The following is a 15,923-nucleotide window of genomic DNA, read 5'->3' as shown; positions in this document are numbered from 1 at the left end:
CTAAAATTATGATTTTTTAAAATTATTAAATATTTTTACAAAGAGATTTTTGTTTCTCAAACTAAATACATTTATCACCTTTTTATTTTTGCAATTAAACTTAGAAATTCCAGGATAAAGATATTATCAGCTAAAATTACTTTTAGTATGAAAACGAACAAAAAAATCAATATTAAATTATGTGTTATAAATTCTAGGATTAAAATTCTAAAATTAACTTTATTTTATTATATTAAAATTAGTAAATTTAGAATTAAAAAATTTATAATAAAAAAGTATTTTTTCTCTTTTTCTCTTAATCTCAAGAACAAGATTAAAAACTTGTGCTAATACTTGGCAATTGAGCTTTGGTTTAAATTGCCAAGTTATTTTAAATAAATTTTTATCTTATATCACAAATATCTATGTTTTTTATTGATATAAACTATTGATACAAAACATATGTATATTTTTTTAAACCAAATGGAAAATTAAACATATAAAAATAAAATAAAATAACTTGAAATGAAACCAATATTACAAAAAAGGTCCATAGAATATATATCTTAATATTACCACATAATAATAATAATTTGGTAGTAAATGAAATTAAGCTAAATTTCTACCATCTAACTATGAATTCTATATCGTTCAGTTTGGACAAACTAGGTTCAATTTTCTAATATTCAATTTAAAGGATTTTTAAATTGACCAAGGCATTTATTGAATTTACCCACCCGTCATGGGTGAGGATCCAACCATTTTCTCATTGGTTTTCGACCAATGTGGATCCCGCAATGGAGAATGTTTTGATGATGATTAGGATGAGTGGGTGGATTTAGTAAATGCTTTGGTCAATTTAACAAACCCTCACTTTAAATCACTGTCTGCAATATTAATTAAGTCTAAGAATTGAATCAAATAAAATTTATCACTTGTCAAAGTGTAATCTCAAGAGTGAAACTATATCATTCTTATAAGAACATTTTTCTTTGAGCAACAAGTTCACATTGCTAAGTAAGGCCTGTCCAGCCCACATGTCAACCGCCCCTTGTTACCTGCCAATGCTTCACGGTTCAGTAGAAGAGGGAGTCCCTTTCGAAAGGATGCCACTAGTAGAAGAACATGATATAACAATTTTAAGATTTGTTACAACTTACACAGAATATTCGACGAAAAGTTGGATCAATCAGCAACAGCAGTGAGTCATGGACGGACCGACGGAAGAAAAAATAAATAATTTAGTCCCTCAGGGCATGAATAGCCTTCAATTGGAGGCCAGCTGATTACTATACTTAGTCATCGGGACAAAAGCCTGCTGAGAGGTCAGATTGATGCACTTACAAACATGCGAGTGTAGGAAGCTCCATTGGAGACTGTTCCGTATCACCTTTTGAACCTATACTATTTTACAGATCCTTTAAAGAACTAGACCATGAATAACCCTATACAACTAGAATACGTTACATTTTTTCGTGGGAAGTGAGAAACAATGGGCCAGAGGTAATTGCCAAATGCGAGTAGGCAGAAACAACCCTCTTGCACAACGCCCGTGTACATGAGACGATGAAGGAACAAGACACCCTACACCTCTGAGTGCAGGGACATATTGCTCCACCTAAGGGCATCCTTTAGGGGTGTACCTGAGACCTCTAAGAAAACTGCAAAGGAGTGAAGGAACAGCTCTAGATAATGGTTCCATCAGGAATGATTGCGTCCTTAAATATTGTTACAAGACCACTTCTGATGAAAAAACCGTCTGCCTCCCGTTCTGCCTCTCGAACATTATCTACATTCACTATCTGCAAGTAAGGTGGTCGTGTAAGACACTTACACAAGTCACACAATTAAAAAATTGTGAAAATGAAATGAAAAAATACTAACGACACTTTGCCAAGCATGCCCTTCAATTAATGACACGCAATACATTGCTGGACGTGGGAGAGAAGTACCTGAACGTTCTCCCCAATGCGTGCATTCTTGTCAACAATGGCTCTCTTCACGATAGAATTCCTCCCGATACCCATGGGTATTCCACCCGAAGACAACAGCTCCCTTCGTTGCTGATCTGTCTGCTACACACGCGTAACAAACGCGAAGGCTTAGACACAAGCTGCAATGGGTTTCATCTGAGATTGCTTGGCTACAAGAGCAACACGATCATATGGCCCCATGAGTAGATGAGTCTGAACTAAAACATAAACTTAAGTGTGCCAAAAAGCAATAAGCTGCTGACTCACGAAAATTAAATATTATAAGTCCAAATGAGTCTTCAAGTCGTGCTCCAATCTCCATGATACTGATCGTTTACGTTTCATATGCACAGTTAAACATTGCTTGATTTTTAACTTACTTCATAATAGTCAGCACCCATAAGAAGTGTATCTTCAACAACCGCACCCTCTGAAACCCATGAGCGCAGGCCTAGGGAAGAATGATAAATTGCAGCATTCTGCGAACAATTAAAGTAGCATTATTCATATGTTGGACAACGCATTTTTCTTGTATGTTCCTACATCGCGTTACATAATGTCTACTCATCACGAGAATACATCCAGATCATGCCTGGATAGAAGTTTCTAATCGAACGAACGTAACGTTCAGTAACGACCCAAATGCGAGACTGAAAATTAATGAGATCAATGAGCTGCAACATTTGACTGTATTGATACCGTAGTACATATTTGAAATAGTTATGATTCTGAAGAGTATACCCGGATAATGCAACCTTCCCCAATGACACTGTCTCTGATATCAGCATCCATCATCTTTGACGGTGGAAGGAATCGGGGCTGTGTGTAAATTGGAGATATCCTGTCATAGAAACTGAAATAACGACCAGAGAATATCGATACGTACCAGTAGGTCATGAGTTCAATTGGTTTGACAAAGTCTGGACTGTTCAATTGCTTATGAAGAGTAAGTTGATAATTCATTAGTCAAACAAATCATTTCTCTATCGACTGAAAATTCAGAACCTTTATTAGAAAAATTAAACTATTCCTGGATTTTTTTTTATCTTTGACCGTGCAGATTCCAAGTGTTCAGGCATTTCTGACCATGACTATCATTACAGTCTTACACAATTCACCTAAAATCAGGAACGGGCTTCTTCGTGATTCCTAAGTTTGCGTTGTAAAAAGCTTCAATAGTTCCAATATCTTCCCAGTAGCCATCAAATAAGTAGGCCTGCACCTGATATTACCTAGTATTAGCATTTGGCAAGATACTTGGAGTTACGAATGAAAGGCATATGATGACGTTGAAAGGTCGGCTTCTTTAATCAGCGCTAAATAAGGGTCATGGTCTCAAGAGCAAGACCGAGCCGATATTCCAAACCCGTGAATCACTAATAACATCTACTCTGTTCGACTTGTAAACTCAGAAGATCGTCTACATATTTCATCCACACTGCATAAAATGACAGGGGCCATTTTAGGTGAGCAGGAACAAGAGGGGAAATGTAATGCTTAAAGGTGATAACCAGTCCGAGAAACGTCGGTACATACTTCAAGAAAACACTAGCGGCACGGAATAAGGGATTACCTTCATTCCGCTTTTCGTGGCTCCAGGAATCACTTCACTTCCGAAATCATTCGCCTCAGGAAAATCCTTTCGAAGCAATGAAACCATGGCCTCCTTGCGTACCACATAGATACCCATACTGGCAATGTACGATTTAAGTTTGGCCCTCTCAGAATCCAAACCCAATACAGTTGTGTCCACCTGCAAGTCAACTAGAGCGGGCTATGAGAACTACTCTTACGTCTAGCTTAGTGGACTGTTGTGCATCTCAAGTCAACTCTGTCTTTGTGCAAGATCTTTGACATACAGTATGCTTAGTTCCTGATATCTGCTCCGTCTTTGCAACCAGAAAAACGTCACTAGGACACAATTATGCATGAAGTAAATCTAGAATACATACCATACCCTCTATTTCAACATTTAAAGCGTTATGCATGTACCTGCATTGCCCTAAGTTCATCTTCCTTGGGCTTCTCTGCAAACTCGTAAATCCGACCTTTGCCATCAATTTTCATCAACCCAAATGCAGAAGCACGGGCTTCATCCATGGGTAATGCCGCCACTGTAATATCAGCCCCAGTATCACGATGCACTTGAATGAACTTTTGGTAGTCCATTCTGTACAAGTGATCTCCTCCCAAAATCACGTAGTCCATAACCTGGGCTTCTTCGAAAAGCCAGAGGTACTGCCTCACAGCATCGGCAGTTCCCTGTATCATACAACGTACTAGAGATGAAAAAATCTCCTTATCAAAAATAAAACTCTTGTTCTCTATTCCCCACTATCCATCTTCTAGGACGGGCACAGAATAGTGTCTCAAAAGTTCATAAAATCAGGAAAATCCAAAATTTCAATAACACCATTCAAGTTGGTAACAAAATCTGTACATCTTTGATTTGGTCCTGAATCTCAAGAATCAAGATTCAGACATGTCTGAGAAAGGAAACAAAGCTCGAGAGTCGATGACAGAAAAAGGACAAATTATACCTGGAACCAATTGGGATTGTCATGACTCTGCTGGGCAGCCAGAATCTCTACAAAACCCTCATTTCTATAACTCCCCAAGTTGGTAGCATATGCTCGAGACACGTGCTTGTTTAACGATGCAGAGTTGTATTGAGTGAGAACATAGATTTTATTGATGTTGCTGTTGATACAGTTACTCACTGGTATATCAATCAAACGGTAATTGGCACCTATCGGCACAGCTGGCTTGGCACGCTTTTTGGTCAAAGGATACAAACGTGTCCCTGCTCCGCCACCTAGAATTATACCAAGCACACTCTGCAGAAATGGATACATATCAAATCAGGCTAAGGTAATGCAAACTTAAAGACACACAAACACTATTCAGACGTAAGAAAAGTAGCAAACATTTCTCACTTGCCTCTGCAATGTTATAAGCCACTCAACAACCGTGAGTAATCGCTGCAATTGAACTTAATTTCAGAAGCACCATGTACCACGTAGTGCTGTCTGTAATGACATAAATATTTCAAAGAAGTTCAAAGAAGTTCACCGGAGGGGGTGGGGGGATCCTACGTGCATACAGAAGAACAACGTTGTGAATCATGCATACAAGCACAAACTGTATTTAAAATGAATGTGGGAGGTTCAGTCAGCAAGGGCAGAAGAGAGGAGAGTATGCCAAATTCATCTTGCAACATTTGAAACCCTAAAAGAAGAAAAAGAGAGCAAGAACCTCAGCCAGAACCAGTCAACCATGAATTGAATGTAATAAATCAGTGTGCTACAGGTAGAACCAACGAGTTTTGAAGAGCACAGACTTGTCGGCACAGCATTGTCCTGAAATGCTCTCCAGAGAGGGAGCTTACCCGACTGGCGTCGACCGAGTATAGAGAAGCATCGCCACCCACTGGATAATCTGAGATAGCCCGCGGGGAAAGCAACATTTTCCTCGAGCTCTGTTTTCCAGAGCTGAATAAATTCCAAGAGCTGTCCGCCATTCTTGTTCCTCCCAAAAAAGATTCACAAGAACCTAAACTGGAATAACTGCATTTAGCGAAGGAGCAGATTCTTGACCTGACGCTCAATTTGGACGTTACATTGAGGCTTGCAGTCTCGGAATTAATGATGGCGGTTGGCATCACTGCTGCTGTATATGCAACCGCCATCATGGCCAATTCCACAAACCGGCAACTGCTACGGATCGTTCAGGGGTTTCAAATGCATAAACCCTTCTCTATGTCGCTTACGTCCATTTCCCTAGAAGTAACCCCTTGAGTTACGACCTAAAACCCAACCACTTGTGCAATTAGTCCTCATCCATGACAACAGAAGCCATTCTCGGCCAATAATTGGTGGTTTAAGCCACAGCATCAAGGCTGTACCCAGCATCTGCAAAACACCATCCAGAGATTCATCTGCCTATACAGCAAGTTTACAAAAATGGCACCCTTCAAATTCAAGCCTCACACTTCCATTCTCTGGTCTCGATCACAACGCCCTACACCAACTCCACATCATCTTAAAAAACCATCAATACTCGGACCGCCATGCAAATCCAACACATTACATCCGCAGCAACCACTCTTACTTTCATCTCCCGAAGATTCAAAACCACCATTCTATTCAACAACGCCCTAAAAAAGAACAAGCACTCTAGCCCTCATCACAAGGCTCCATCCCATAGGAACCAGGGCAAACAAAAAAGAAATAATAGAAAAATAAAGAAAAAGAATAAAAGATACAAAGAAAATTCTTAAAATCCGCCACAATGTCAAGAAGAAGGCGAAGAGACAACAAATCATCAGTCGTATCAATTAAACCTGCTGCGATCTCTAATCAAGCCTCTACGACTGGACTCATCGAATTAAAACCAAACCAAACCAAACCACACGACTGCATTGTAACCAAATGACGTGAAACCGAATTCCACCTGCATAATACTCATGTGCCCTTGAGTTGTGTCCAATTCCAACAGACCAGATTAACTCCTATGAATCAACAGAAACAAGCGCTGGATCCACCGAGTTCATAGAAAGATTGAAGGCCCGAAGCGCCTCGCCTGCTCCGATGAGACGGGTAACAATGGGTCGACAAGTAATGGAGATTGCGAGGGAGCGAGCTGGCGATCGGTTTAGAAGACGATGCATAGCAAGACTGGCGGGAAGTCACAAGAACTGACTTCCCGCGGTCCTGGAAAGGAATGCCACGTCCTCCTCACGTCAACTGCCACGTAGGAAATGTTCTGCTTTCTGTGCCACGAGTTATCGCGGGAAACGTTTGGCTCTGCGTGAAATGCTTTTCCGGGCTGCTGCCCGTTACTCGTCGGAAGACGCTTGAAAGTTTTCCTCGCTGCCCTCAGGGAACTGATGATGTTGTTACTCATTCGTTGGAGGTCCTTGGATGAACGGAGAATTGGTTTTCGTGAGTCTGTTGGATGACCTTTGAAGTCAAATGTTCTTCTTCTCAAGAATTGAAATGTGTGATTCCATTGCAAATGAAACTAATTAATGAAAATTTTGAGAATACCACTTATTGAATTTGAACTCCAGGAATGGTATTCACGCACTTCGTGGATCACGATGCTATTGCATACACTTATTTAAAACATGTGGTTTGGTTTGGTTTGGTTTGGTTTTAAATATTAGGATTATTTCTTTGAATAATCCTAATATTTAAAACATATTTTTAACTTATTTAAACCACATGTTTTAAATATTAGGATTATTCAAGAAATAATTCTTAAAAAAATCTAAAATCGAAATTAAGAAAACTAAAATTGATACATTTTTTATATATATATAGTCGTACAACACACCACGTTTTTGTTTATGTGTTAATCAAAACATACAATTATCTCTCTTCTCATTTAAGTGTTAAAAAATTTAGCATGTATTAACGAATGTGATACTCACATTAAAGCATGGAAATAAATTATATGTCAAAACCTAAATTAAACTTTACTTCTATACTTCTTTTTCTTTTTCTTTTTTTCTTCTCTCCTAGACATTCAAAATTAAAATAAAAATAAAAAAATCTTGAAGATGATGAGATTTTGAGTTGGTTCGTTAATGAGAAAGAAAGAAAAAAACCCATTAATGATATTTACTACATAAAACTTAGTGACCAATGCTATTTTTTAAATTTTTAATTGTTTTAATTGGACTGGGTCACGGATCATTGGATCCAATACCAGACGACATGAAATACTAATAATTCACTCCTAGAAGAAAAAAGGTCTTAAAAACACTATCAAATCACAGTGTCAGTTCTCAATAATTCACAAGAGCAATGAAGTGTGTTTCGGAAGTCACAACACAAAAAAACACTAAAAGAAGGGGTCGATATTCAGAAATGTATGCTGTGGAGCTCTGTTCGAGAGGAATAGATCCTAGTCAGCAACATGTTTGGGGTTCATCCAATCAGATTGTTGGGTTTCTCCGACCACGTCATCAAATTAAAAATCCTAATTCTGCTGCGATCCCTAGCGAGCGAGCGAGGCTTTGCTTGCGAGTGGGTGGAATGACTTGATCAGCATCGAGACGCAGAGCGATTCAGAGAGCGAGGGAGAGAGAATCGTGAGGTGGGCAGTAGTAGTGTGGGATTGATTGGAGGCGATGGCGTCAGGGTTCGGGGTCACGGGGAAGAAAGGACGATGCTACGACGTGTGGATGGATTTCAGCGATTGTATGTCGCACTGCTCCATGCCAGCTGAGTGCACGTCCCGCCGGGACGACTACTTCGAGTGCCTCCATCACCGCAAAGAGGTCTGTCTGTCTGTCTCTCTCTCTATGGCCTTCTCTGCAGGACAGGACATTTGGGGTCCAACGGTGGAGGAGTGTGTGTTGCGATGGTGATGTGCTTTGACGAGTCTGGGTGGGTGGATTGCGTTTTGTTGATTCCGTGTATGGTGTGATGGTGCATCGGGTGTAGGGTTTGTTTCGTAGGAGTGAGTGCATCGAGCTGTAGGTTGAATGTTGGATGAAATTCAAGGCATTTTGATTTTTTGAGCTGGTCTTAGGATGCTAGGGAAGATCGAGCAATTGGTCCAAGTCGATCGAAATCCTCTCTAGGGTTTGGAATGTCTCATGGCTTTCTTTAGTTTGTACCGAATAGATATTGCACGCTTGCTTTTTGATCTGATTTGTCTCTTCGCCTCTCTCTCTCTCTTTTCTTTTTCCTTTTTGTTTTGTTTCGTTTTGTTTTTTCACTCTCCCTTAGAGGCTTCGAATGGCATACAGTCCTGTCTGTTTACAGCTCCTAGCACGTAGTTACTCTGTGGTCTGGAACAGGCGACGGATTTAGCAGTGTATGTTGGAATTGTTTTAGCCAGAGTACTGTTTTTCTTCTAGGAGTGAATTAGGTGTGGGGTGATCCCTCGTCGTGTCAATTGCATGCCACATTACCATACTCGAGTACAATGATTTTTCTTTTCTACGAGTTTAACTTAAAAGCTTCTGTGTTTCCTTCCTGCTTCTGTTTCTAGAACAACTTATTGGGGTGAAACCTTGGACGTGATAGATATGCTCTGACATTTAGTCTTGACTGCTTGTGCAGTACTCTAGGATGAACGCTATTAACAAAGAAAGAGAGCGGCAAGCTTTTGGAGACAAGAACCAAAAGCCTCATGGTAGTCCTGGTCATCATTGAAAAGAACCTCAAATGGTTTGCAGTTGATGGGTATGGTCATTGGGGTATTATTGAACCCGTGTAGGAGACAACCCCTCGTATTGCGTGTAGGAACGAACTTTGTGAATTGGTTTATCGAAATTCATGCTCCTTAACTTATTATGAATTGTATTTATCTCATAATTAGCTTGCGCCGTTGTCAAACTGGAGGACCACGGCTTCTGTCTCCCATTTGTCACTTCCAAAGCAATAAGATGCATTTCTGTGTCCTTCTCTGTGCTGTTTTGTCCGTAAAGTTGTATAATTCTCTTTTATTATTATCAATTGTTACTTTTGCGGTTCTTGTAAGTGAGTTTGCTGTTCTTCTTGTTGAAAGCTTTGTATATTTTATGCAATCCTGGCTACTTGGTGCTTCTGAAGTCAATGCATCTAACCAGGTGCTGGATTGAAGTGCCTTGTACAGGATTCCAGCATCAAGGTTACACAACTTTAACATCAATGTATTTATAGCAGATCTGACTCAAACTTAAATGATTCGTGCCTAACATACTTATCTACAGTATGAATTTTATACCGATCGACATTCTAATAATTTCACCCATGTCCATGTTCTGCAATGTTATTATCTCATCCTTCATTCTAATAGCCCTTGGCAATTTACAACTTCACGTTTTATCATTTATGGTCATTAATAGTTTACATATCATTCATAGTATATTCATAGTTTGCTCTTTTGTCAGTATTACTAATTTGTAGTTGGAACTGAAGGCAGTCCCAAATAAGGAGTTACCACTTTTACTGGAAAAAAGTGCAATGTCATTAATAATAAGACCTTAGTACTAACCAGATCACTTAATAACTTTTGTTGCCTTTTTTGTAGAAGCTCTAAAGTAAAAAGAAGAAGCTGTTTTCATTATTATACTTTTGAAATTGGCCAGAAACGTTTTCTTCTTCGAAGATACTAAAAAGAAATGTAATTCATAGTTAGTTTTTATCTCACCAAACATCAATAAATAAATATGTAATTGAGAGGATAATTTTTAACTGATATCTTCTACTACCACTCTTCCAGCAATAAATGGTTTTCTCAACTTCGACCGAGGTCAACCCCAATACTGTATACGAAGAAACACACCCAATAATAAACATTAACACCAAGTTCCAACATAGTACGGCGATAAAGAAGCAACAAAAGTGCTGCAACTGCTGAAAGAAACTCTGGATCCTACAACTGGACTAAGCTGATTCAAGGGAACAGTCGAACCTGAGTTGTTAAGATCTCTTGTAAATTTTGAACTAATACTACGCACATTATGATGGCTAAAGAGCACGCCACAGTACTGCAAGTATTGGAGTAATGGAGAAATGCGATGTGGTCCCAGCGGCGTAAAAGAAACATGGGTTGTGCTGTGTATGGGAAGGACTCTGTGTGATAAGGATTCTTTGAGTTGGAACCAGCACAACCTAGTTCCAGAGCCTTGTGCATCCAGATAGTGCGAAAATTTTGACGTCCGATAAACGTCATAACGTGGTTTCAAACATAAATTTCTTCTGGTAAGAATGCTTTTGACGTAACTAACAGCACTATTAATCCTGTTTGATCAAACCATATAGTGAAGACCGCTTCAACACGGAGATCTGTACTCGATTTCACCAAATCAAATCAATATCATGGGCAATTGTGTGTTAGTCACCTTGATTTTGACACTGAATTCCAACTATTTCTGAAGGAATTTTAAATAAAAAAACAAAAAACAAAACAAAACAGGAGAGCTTGAACAGTAGGGATAAGGACAGCATCAGTACAGCTCTATGACGTCGGTATCAAAAGCATCATAAATGAGGAAAACAAGAGTAAGACAATGGGAGCGATAAATTTCACAGATGCAGAGATATAGGATTTGATAAGTACGCAGTTGCGTGTCCTTGAAAGTACCAAAAAGATTAACAATGCTTGTCCCCATGGCAATTAATACGAACAGCTCATGCAGAAACGGAATTTCTGCATTAAAATGTTAACTACACCAAGATGAAAATGACAATCCGAGAGCTCGCATTAGCGGGTCTTGAAGATACTGAAGTGATATCAATATAGCCTCCTGCACACAATCACTACTAGGTTAGTATCTATAAGATGCTTAGGCGGTTGACTTTCAATCTCTGAAATTACACTAGTTTCAAATGACTCAGAGTACCGGTCCTCGGAATGCTTTTACGAAGAAGTTCTTAATTACCTCGGTGCGAATTGTCCGACTTCCTTGTCCTGGGCATACATTGAGGTAGATATTGAACAGATCCCGCACGTCTGAAACCTGAGATTTTCTTTAAAAGATCAGTATAAGGCATTCGTGTTTGGTCCAGTTACCCCTTCAAAGGCGACTATCATTTTCAAACGCTGTAAGTTCGCAGCACGTATAACACACAAGTATTGAAATTTCTGTAAGCGATCTTATCGCCAGATGTAGGCTTTTGCTTTGGGCTAAATGAAAATCACTTACCTCGATGGTCTTATCTAATTCCTTGCTTTCTTCCAAACCCGCAACTCCTCCAAACACGACCAAAAGGTGCCTTAAATCATACACAAAACAAAAAGATAAGAACACATCCAGCTTCCATTGTGTGCCAACAAGGCCAACCACCAGCCATGTAATTATCTCACTTTCTTACATGCGCAACAAAAGGACACTGTATGAGATGGGTTGGGCTTAAGTGAATCCCACTCCAAAACATGTCATTCGACCATAATAGGTCGATAGGAAACCTCGATTAAAAAAATAAAAAAAAATTGGAGAAACTATTGTTGGGCTGTGTGTAGCCCTCAGTCAAGCCTCAACGACAAAGACTTGTTCCACAGCCATTCCATTATTCTAGGATGCTTCTCGAATTGTACATTTCTCTCTCAATGCACAATTTCTAAGGTGATCCAGTTTGGTGTAAGCATGTATCAGCTTATATTTCTGACACTGTTTCTTAGCCCAAATCCCGAACTTATTTCAAATGTTAACTATCAAACATTCGTCGTAACTTTGAAATAGTAGTATTCCGGAATCAGCGTAAACAGAGAGCATGCAGGACGAGCATAACTTACTTGAACTTGGGCAATACCAGCTCTGAGGAACTGACCTTCACTCCGTGCTCTGATGTGCCGATTACGTAGTCATACCCATTCTGCATTTCAAGCAAGTAATGGGTTCAAAATTATGTCAAGTTCACAACAAATAAATTAGATAGAAATGGATATCAACTTTGCAGCTTGTACGTTCTAAATTTGTCGAGCTAAATACAGAAGTTGAATGACGTTGAGCTATATAACACATCCAAGAGCAATTAAATGCGATCCGTTTCTATGCGATCCAAAAAGAACTAAACGCTTAGACATACTGGGAAAGGGGATTCAGATATGGCAGTGCTTAAGCTTGAAGCGTGCCGCACAGCGTAGCCCCAGTAATGACCTTTGTCCCTTGGCTCTGATTTTGGCACAACCTCAAGAATCCTCTGTTCACCTGATATCATCAATCCAAACCCAAAATCATTACTACCCAGATCACGACCCCAAATCCATTAAGAGATATCCTTCACGGATCGGAAATGATGCGCAAGTCAAACGCCTATTAGAATTCAGAAGAGGCCTAACTTGCCAAAATAACACGGATAGTCAAGAGACAATACCACGAAGAATGACTTAAGATGCTCATTACATGTTTGCATCAAACGACTCAAACATGAAGAATATTACAAGCCTCGAATAAATTCGACGGATTTGACGCTAACAATATAAGGGATTAAATATAGATTTACTGACAAGATATGCCTTCGAATACAATCTGAAAGGCTACCAAACATTTAATAACGAACAAAGACTTGAGTCTACTATTTCAAATTAACCATAATTTTATTTGTCAGTAAAATCAATGACAAAGCTAGCAAGAGATCACACATACTACAGAGAAGTACACGAAAGTCTTCACCTGGATTAGGACGTGACTCTCCCATTTTCACAGTAACTCGGGTGCCTGGTTGTAAATTTTGTCGGATAACAACATCCTGCACTAACAAAGCCAATTTCATATACTCAAGTATTATTTAAAAAACACATTCTTCATTTTAAATTAGCCGAAATATTATGTACAGTGATTAACTTAGGCACCTATATAATTTCAAAGGAACACATCTGTGAGGATTTATGATAGGATAATAATGAAAAGAGGGGAACGTGAAATGGAAGACATGTCACAAGGACAAAAATAGTACCTCGAACAAACCAACGTTCACACAGCTACCACCACCAGGTGAAGGTGGCTTGGTTGTTACAGCACCTGTATTGGAAACGTCGAGAAATGCATAAGCTACAACTCACGCATTCCTCAATTTCACGTATTCTGACTATGACATATACATTATTGAATGAAGGTCTAGATTGCTTGTCGAACTCAAAATTAGACTAAACCAAGAATCGAACTTACAGAAATTCCTTTTTCAATACAATACATTCGTGTCGGATTCACACCTTCTCGATAAGGTATCCACTCATGTTTGCGGGCTTGGTGAGGCACGTCTAAAGGAGGCAGACTTCCCTGTCATCAGTAAGATCCCAATCCATGAGGACGGGAAGATTGTGCCTAACCAACACCATTTCATTCTACTGTACGATTCTAGCATATTGCAAAACTTCATTACACGTCAGAAAGGAATCAAGGCTTTTAGAATAATTGACTTCGGCCATGTAGAGTGGTGCATCAGAACTTCTCCATCAAGATGAATGTATAACTCAGAGTTAAAATTCATACCGCACACTGGAGGCTACGGTGCTTGGGGCATAGCGTTAGTCTAAGATATTGCGGAGTTTCCATGTACTTCAACAAGCGGCATAAAAAGCTCCCACTGGTTTCGGTAGCACCCTCGCTCCACTTAGGAACCCGACTGCCTTCATCACCATCGTCGAATACGACTATCTGCCAAAACAAGGATCATCACATCAAAACCACTCGAACAGCTTCCTCGGCAAATTTCAAAGCAGCATCTACTATTTTAACTAAATACCAATCACCCAAGACATCCACCTCTCAGAGTAAGCATCTCTCAAGCCCTAGCAAGAATGTGCACTTTGATGGTGATAAGCTGATAAAAACAGATACCTCATCAATCCTGAAAATAGCTGCAGCTCTTGCAATTTGCCCGGCAAGCTGCATAATCAATTAAAAAACAGACTGTCAGATAATACCCTACGGAAGGCTTGTAAGAACGAAAATTTTGTCATTGATTGGCCATCCTTACTAACCATCAACAGAATCTGCATGCTAAAATAACCCAGCTAATCCTCACACGGAAAAGTAGCCATTGTTGTTCTCAATAGTGCTAATTCAAAACCAGTTACTAGACAATGTGACTAAATCCTAAACCCTAAACCCTAAACCCTGACAATCAGTGTGAAAACTAGATGCCACAAAACCAAAAGGAAACCAGACAGAAAACAAAAAAACGGACGCACACACCCGGCTGGCAAGCACAAGCGACTGCGCATTATCGACAATAGATCCCGCAACCGCCATACTAATCGTAAACCTCCCAGAAGGCAACGCTACATCGGCAACAGCATCCACACCCTCCCTCTCTCCGCCATTTCCAGCCGCATCCTCGCCCTCCACCACTCTCGACTGCTCCGTCTTCTCTTCATTCCCATCCGACCCATTCACCACCTCTACTCCCTTCCCCTCTTCTGACACCGCCTTCTGCTTCTTCTGCTTCTTCTTCTTCGCCTTCTTGCCGCTCCTCTCACTCTCCTCCCCGTTCAACCGCACGTGGACGGTCGCATCGGAGGCATCGGGCTCGCTCTCCTCGATCCTTCTCTTCGACTGCTTCTTCTTGTGGTGAGGCTTTCTTTCAGTCTGCTCCACTTCCAACCTCTCCGACTTCGCGGCGGTGCCATGGTTCGCGTCGTCGTCATGCTCGAGAAGCTGGACCTCTTCAGATTGGCGCTTGGTCTTTTTGCCCTTACGATGCTTGGGATTGGCCTTGGGATTGGGGCTGTGTTCCGCCATCGCCACGCCCTTGTGAGCAACGACGCAAGCTCTTCCGGAACACGCACCCTTCTTCAGTCGGGTATGGGATGTCCCGCGGTCTTAGGATCGGGGCCCGTATCCTGTTCGCATTCGCATTAGTATATAACTTTGTACCGTATAGTATCGTGTTCGACATCCTATCCTCACGTCGGTTATTGTGTTGGGTGGCACCTCGAATCTATTTAGTTGGTAAATTTTGCTTAAAACAATTAATGGAGCATGATCGAACTACATCATAAGACCAAAAAATAATATAAAACCTCATTTCTTTAGAATTTGGTCATTTCTTCTTCTTCTTTTTTATTAATATGTCTTGGGTGGTGTTTTTAGTGTAGATTGTAATTTTTGAATTGTGTCTTAGATGGTTTGAAATTTATTTATTTATTTGTAGGGATGTTGTTTAGAGTGAATAAACTAACTTGCATGTTAATCTTGGGGCATGGAAAGGATGTGCCTTTAATTCTCATTTGGTTGCTGTGGATTGTTATTCAAGCAAGTTGAACTTCTTACATGGTATAATATGATGTGTGATCCATTTTCAGTACCTATTCATCCAACATCATTTCATCCATGAAGTGAATGAAAGTGATGTTTCATCCATCAATGAGGACAAGTTCAGACAACAAGCCTGCGGCGACTGAACTGAGCCCTGTTGAGATCATTAAATGTAACCGATGCTCTCCATAATATTTACTGTAGACTACAGTAAATTACTATAGCTATAGTATTTAGAGTCTAGTGGAGAAGTACTATTCATCCTCTTC

The 15,923-nt window shown here is 39.9% G+C and overlaps 3 protein-coding genes across 17 annotated transcripts; 1 reads left to right on the top strand and 2 right to left on the bottom strand.

Moving 5' to 3' along the window:
- Nucleotides 1-497: 497 nt before the first annotated feature.
- LOC112285109 (glucose-1-phosphate adenylyltransferase small subunit, chloroplastic/amyloplastic) lies at nt 498-6,605 on the bottom strand. Of its 15 annotated transcripts, none has more exons than XM_073535471.2 (10): nt 5,341-6,338; nt 4,493-4,789; nt 3,945-4,214; nt 3,526-3,705; nt 3,071-3,174; nt 2,694-2,805; nt 2,333-2,431; nt 1,932-2,054; nt 1,623-1,781; nt 498-1,037 (listed from the first exon to the last, which is right to left on the bottom strand). In XM_073535471.2, exons 1-9 carry the CDS (start codon nt 5,641-5,643, stop codon nt 1,665-1,667), a joined length of 1,605 nt encoding a protein of 534 aa, XP_073391572.1. In that variant the 5' UTR covers nt 5,644-6,338; the 3' UTR covers nt 498-1,037; nt 1,623-1,664. The 15 variants fall into 15 exon arrangements, 14 of the variants coding, with proteins under 14 accessions (XP_073391572.1, XP_073391574.1, XP_073391577.1 ...); XM_073535473.2 differs by having other exon boundaries at nt 1,630-1,781; XM_073535469.2 differs by lacking the exon at nt 498-1,037 and adding an exon at nt 6,405-6,605 and having other exon boundaries at nt 1,232-1,781; nt 5,341-5,863.
- Nucleotides 6,606-8,017: 1,412 nt separating this feature from the next.
- On the top strand, nt 8,018-9,369 carry LOC112285111 (NADH dehydrogenase [ubiquinone] iron-sulfur protein 5-B). The gene is made up of 2 exons (XM_024525649.3): nt 8,018-8,238; nt 9,029-9,369. The coding sequence occupies exons 1-2, from the start codon at nt 8,089-8,091 to the stop codon at nt 9,119-9,121; spliced, it is 243 nt and encodes an 80-aa protein (XP_024381417.1). The 5' UTR covers nt 8,018-8,088; the 3' UTR covers nt 9,122-9,369.
- A 1,626-nt stretch (nt 9,370-10,995) lies between these two features.
- Nucleotides 10,996-15,183, bottom strand: LOC112285110 (uncharacterized). The gene is made up of 11 exons (XM_024525648.3): nt 14,593-15,183; nt 14,236-14,283; nt 13,888-14,052; nt 13,608-13,674; nt 13,352-13,416; nt 13,069-13,144; nt 12,482-12,603; nt 12,189-12,268; nt 11,599-11,668; nt 11,335-11,412; nt 10,996-11,199 (listed from the first exon to the last, which is right to left on the bottom strand). The coding sequence occupies exons 1-11, from the start codon at nt 15,136-15,138 to the stop codon at nt 11,116-11,118; spliced, it is 1,401 nt and encodes a 466-aa protein (XP_024381416.1). The 5' UTR covers nt 15,139-15,183; the 3' UTR covers nt 10,996-11,115.
- Nucleotides 15,184-15,923: the final 740 nt, after the last annotated feature.

Source organism: Physcomitrium patens, chromosome 7, assembly GCF_059467195.1.
Source record: "Physcomitrium patens ecotype Gransden chromosome 7, ASM5946719v1, whole genome shotgun sequence".
NCBI lineage: Eukaryota > Viridiplantae > Streptophyta > Bryopsida > Funariales > Funariaceae > Physcomitrium > Physcomitrium patens.
This window is presented reverse-complemented; position numbering and strand designations above follow the sequence as displayed.

Coding starts and splice junctions, on each gene's coding strand:
- LOC112285111 (XM_024525649.3), top strand. CDS start 8,089: ATGGCGTCAGGGTTCGGGGTCACGGGGAAGAAAGGACGATGCTACGAC. Junction 8,239..9,028: donor GCCTCCATCACCGCAAAGAG/GTCTGTCTGTCT, acceptor CTGCTTGTGCAG/TACTCTAGGATGAACGCTAT.
- LOC112285109 (XM_073535469.2), bottom strand. CDS start 5,643: ATGATGGCGGTTGCATATACAGCAGCAGTGATGCCAACCGCCATCATT. Junction 2,806..3,070: donor AAGCCCGTTCCTGATTTTAG/GTGAATTGTGTA, acceptor TCGTTATTTCAG/TTTCTATGACAGGATATCTC. Junction 2,055..2,332: donor TGGGTGCTGACTATTATGAA/GTAAGTTAAAAA, acceptor ACGCGTGTGTAG/CAGACAGATCAGCAACGAAG.
- LOC112285110 (XM_024525648.3), bottom strand. CDS start 15,138: ATGGCGGAACACAGCCCCAATCCCAAGGCCAATCCCAAGCATCGTAAG. Junction 13,675..13,887: donor ACCGTAGCCTCCAGTGTGCG/GTATGAATTTTA, acceptor TACTGATGACAG/GGAAGTCTGCCTCCTTTAGA. Junction 13,145..13,351: donor TGAACGTTGGTTTGTTCGAG/GTACTATTTTTG, acceptor TTGTTAGTGCAG/GATGTTGTTATCCGACAAAA.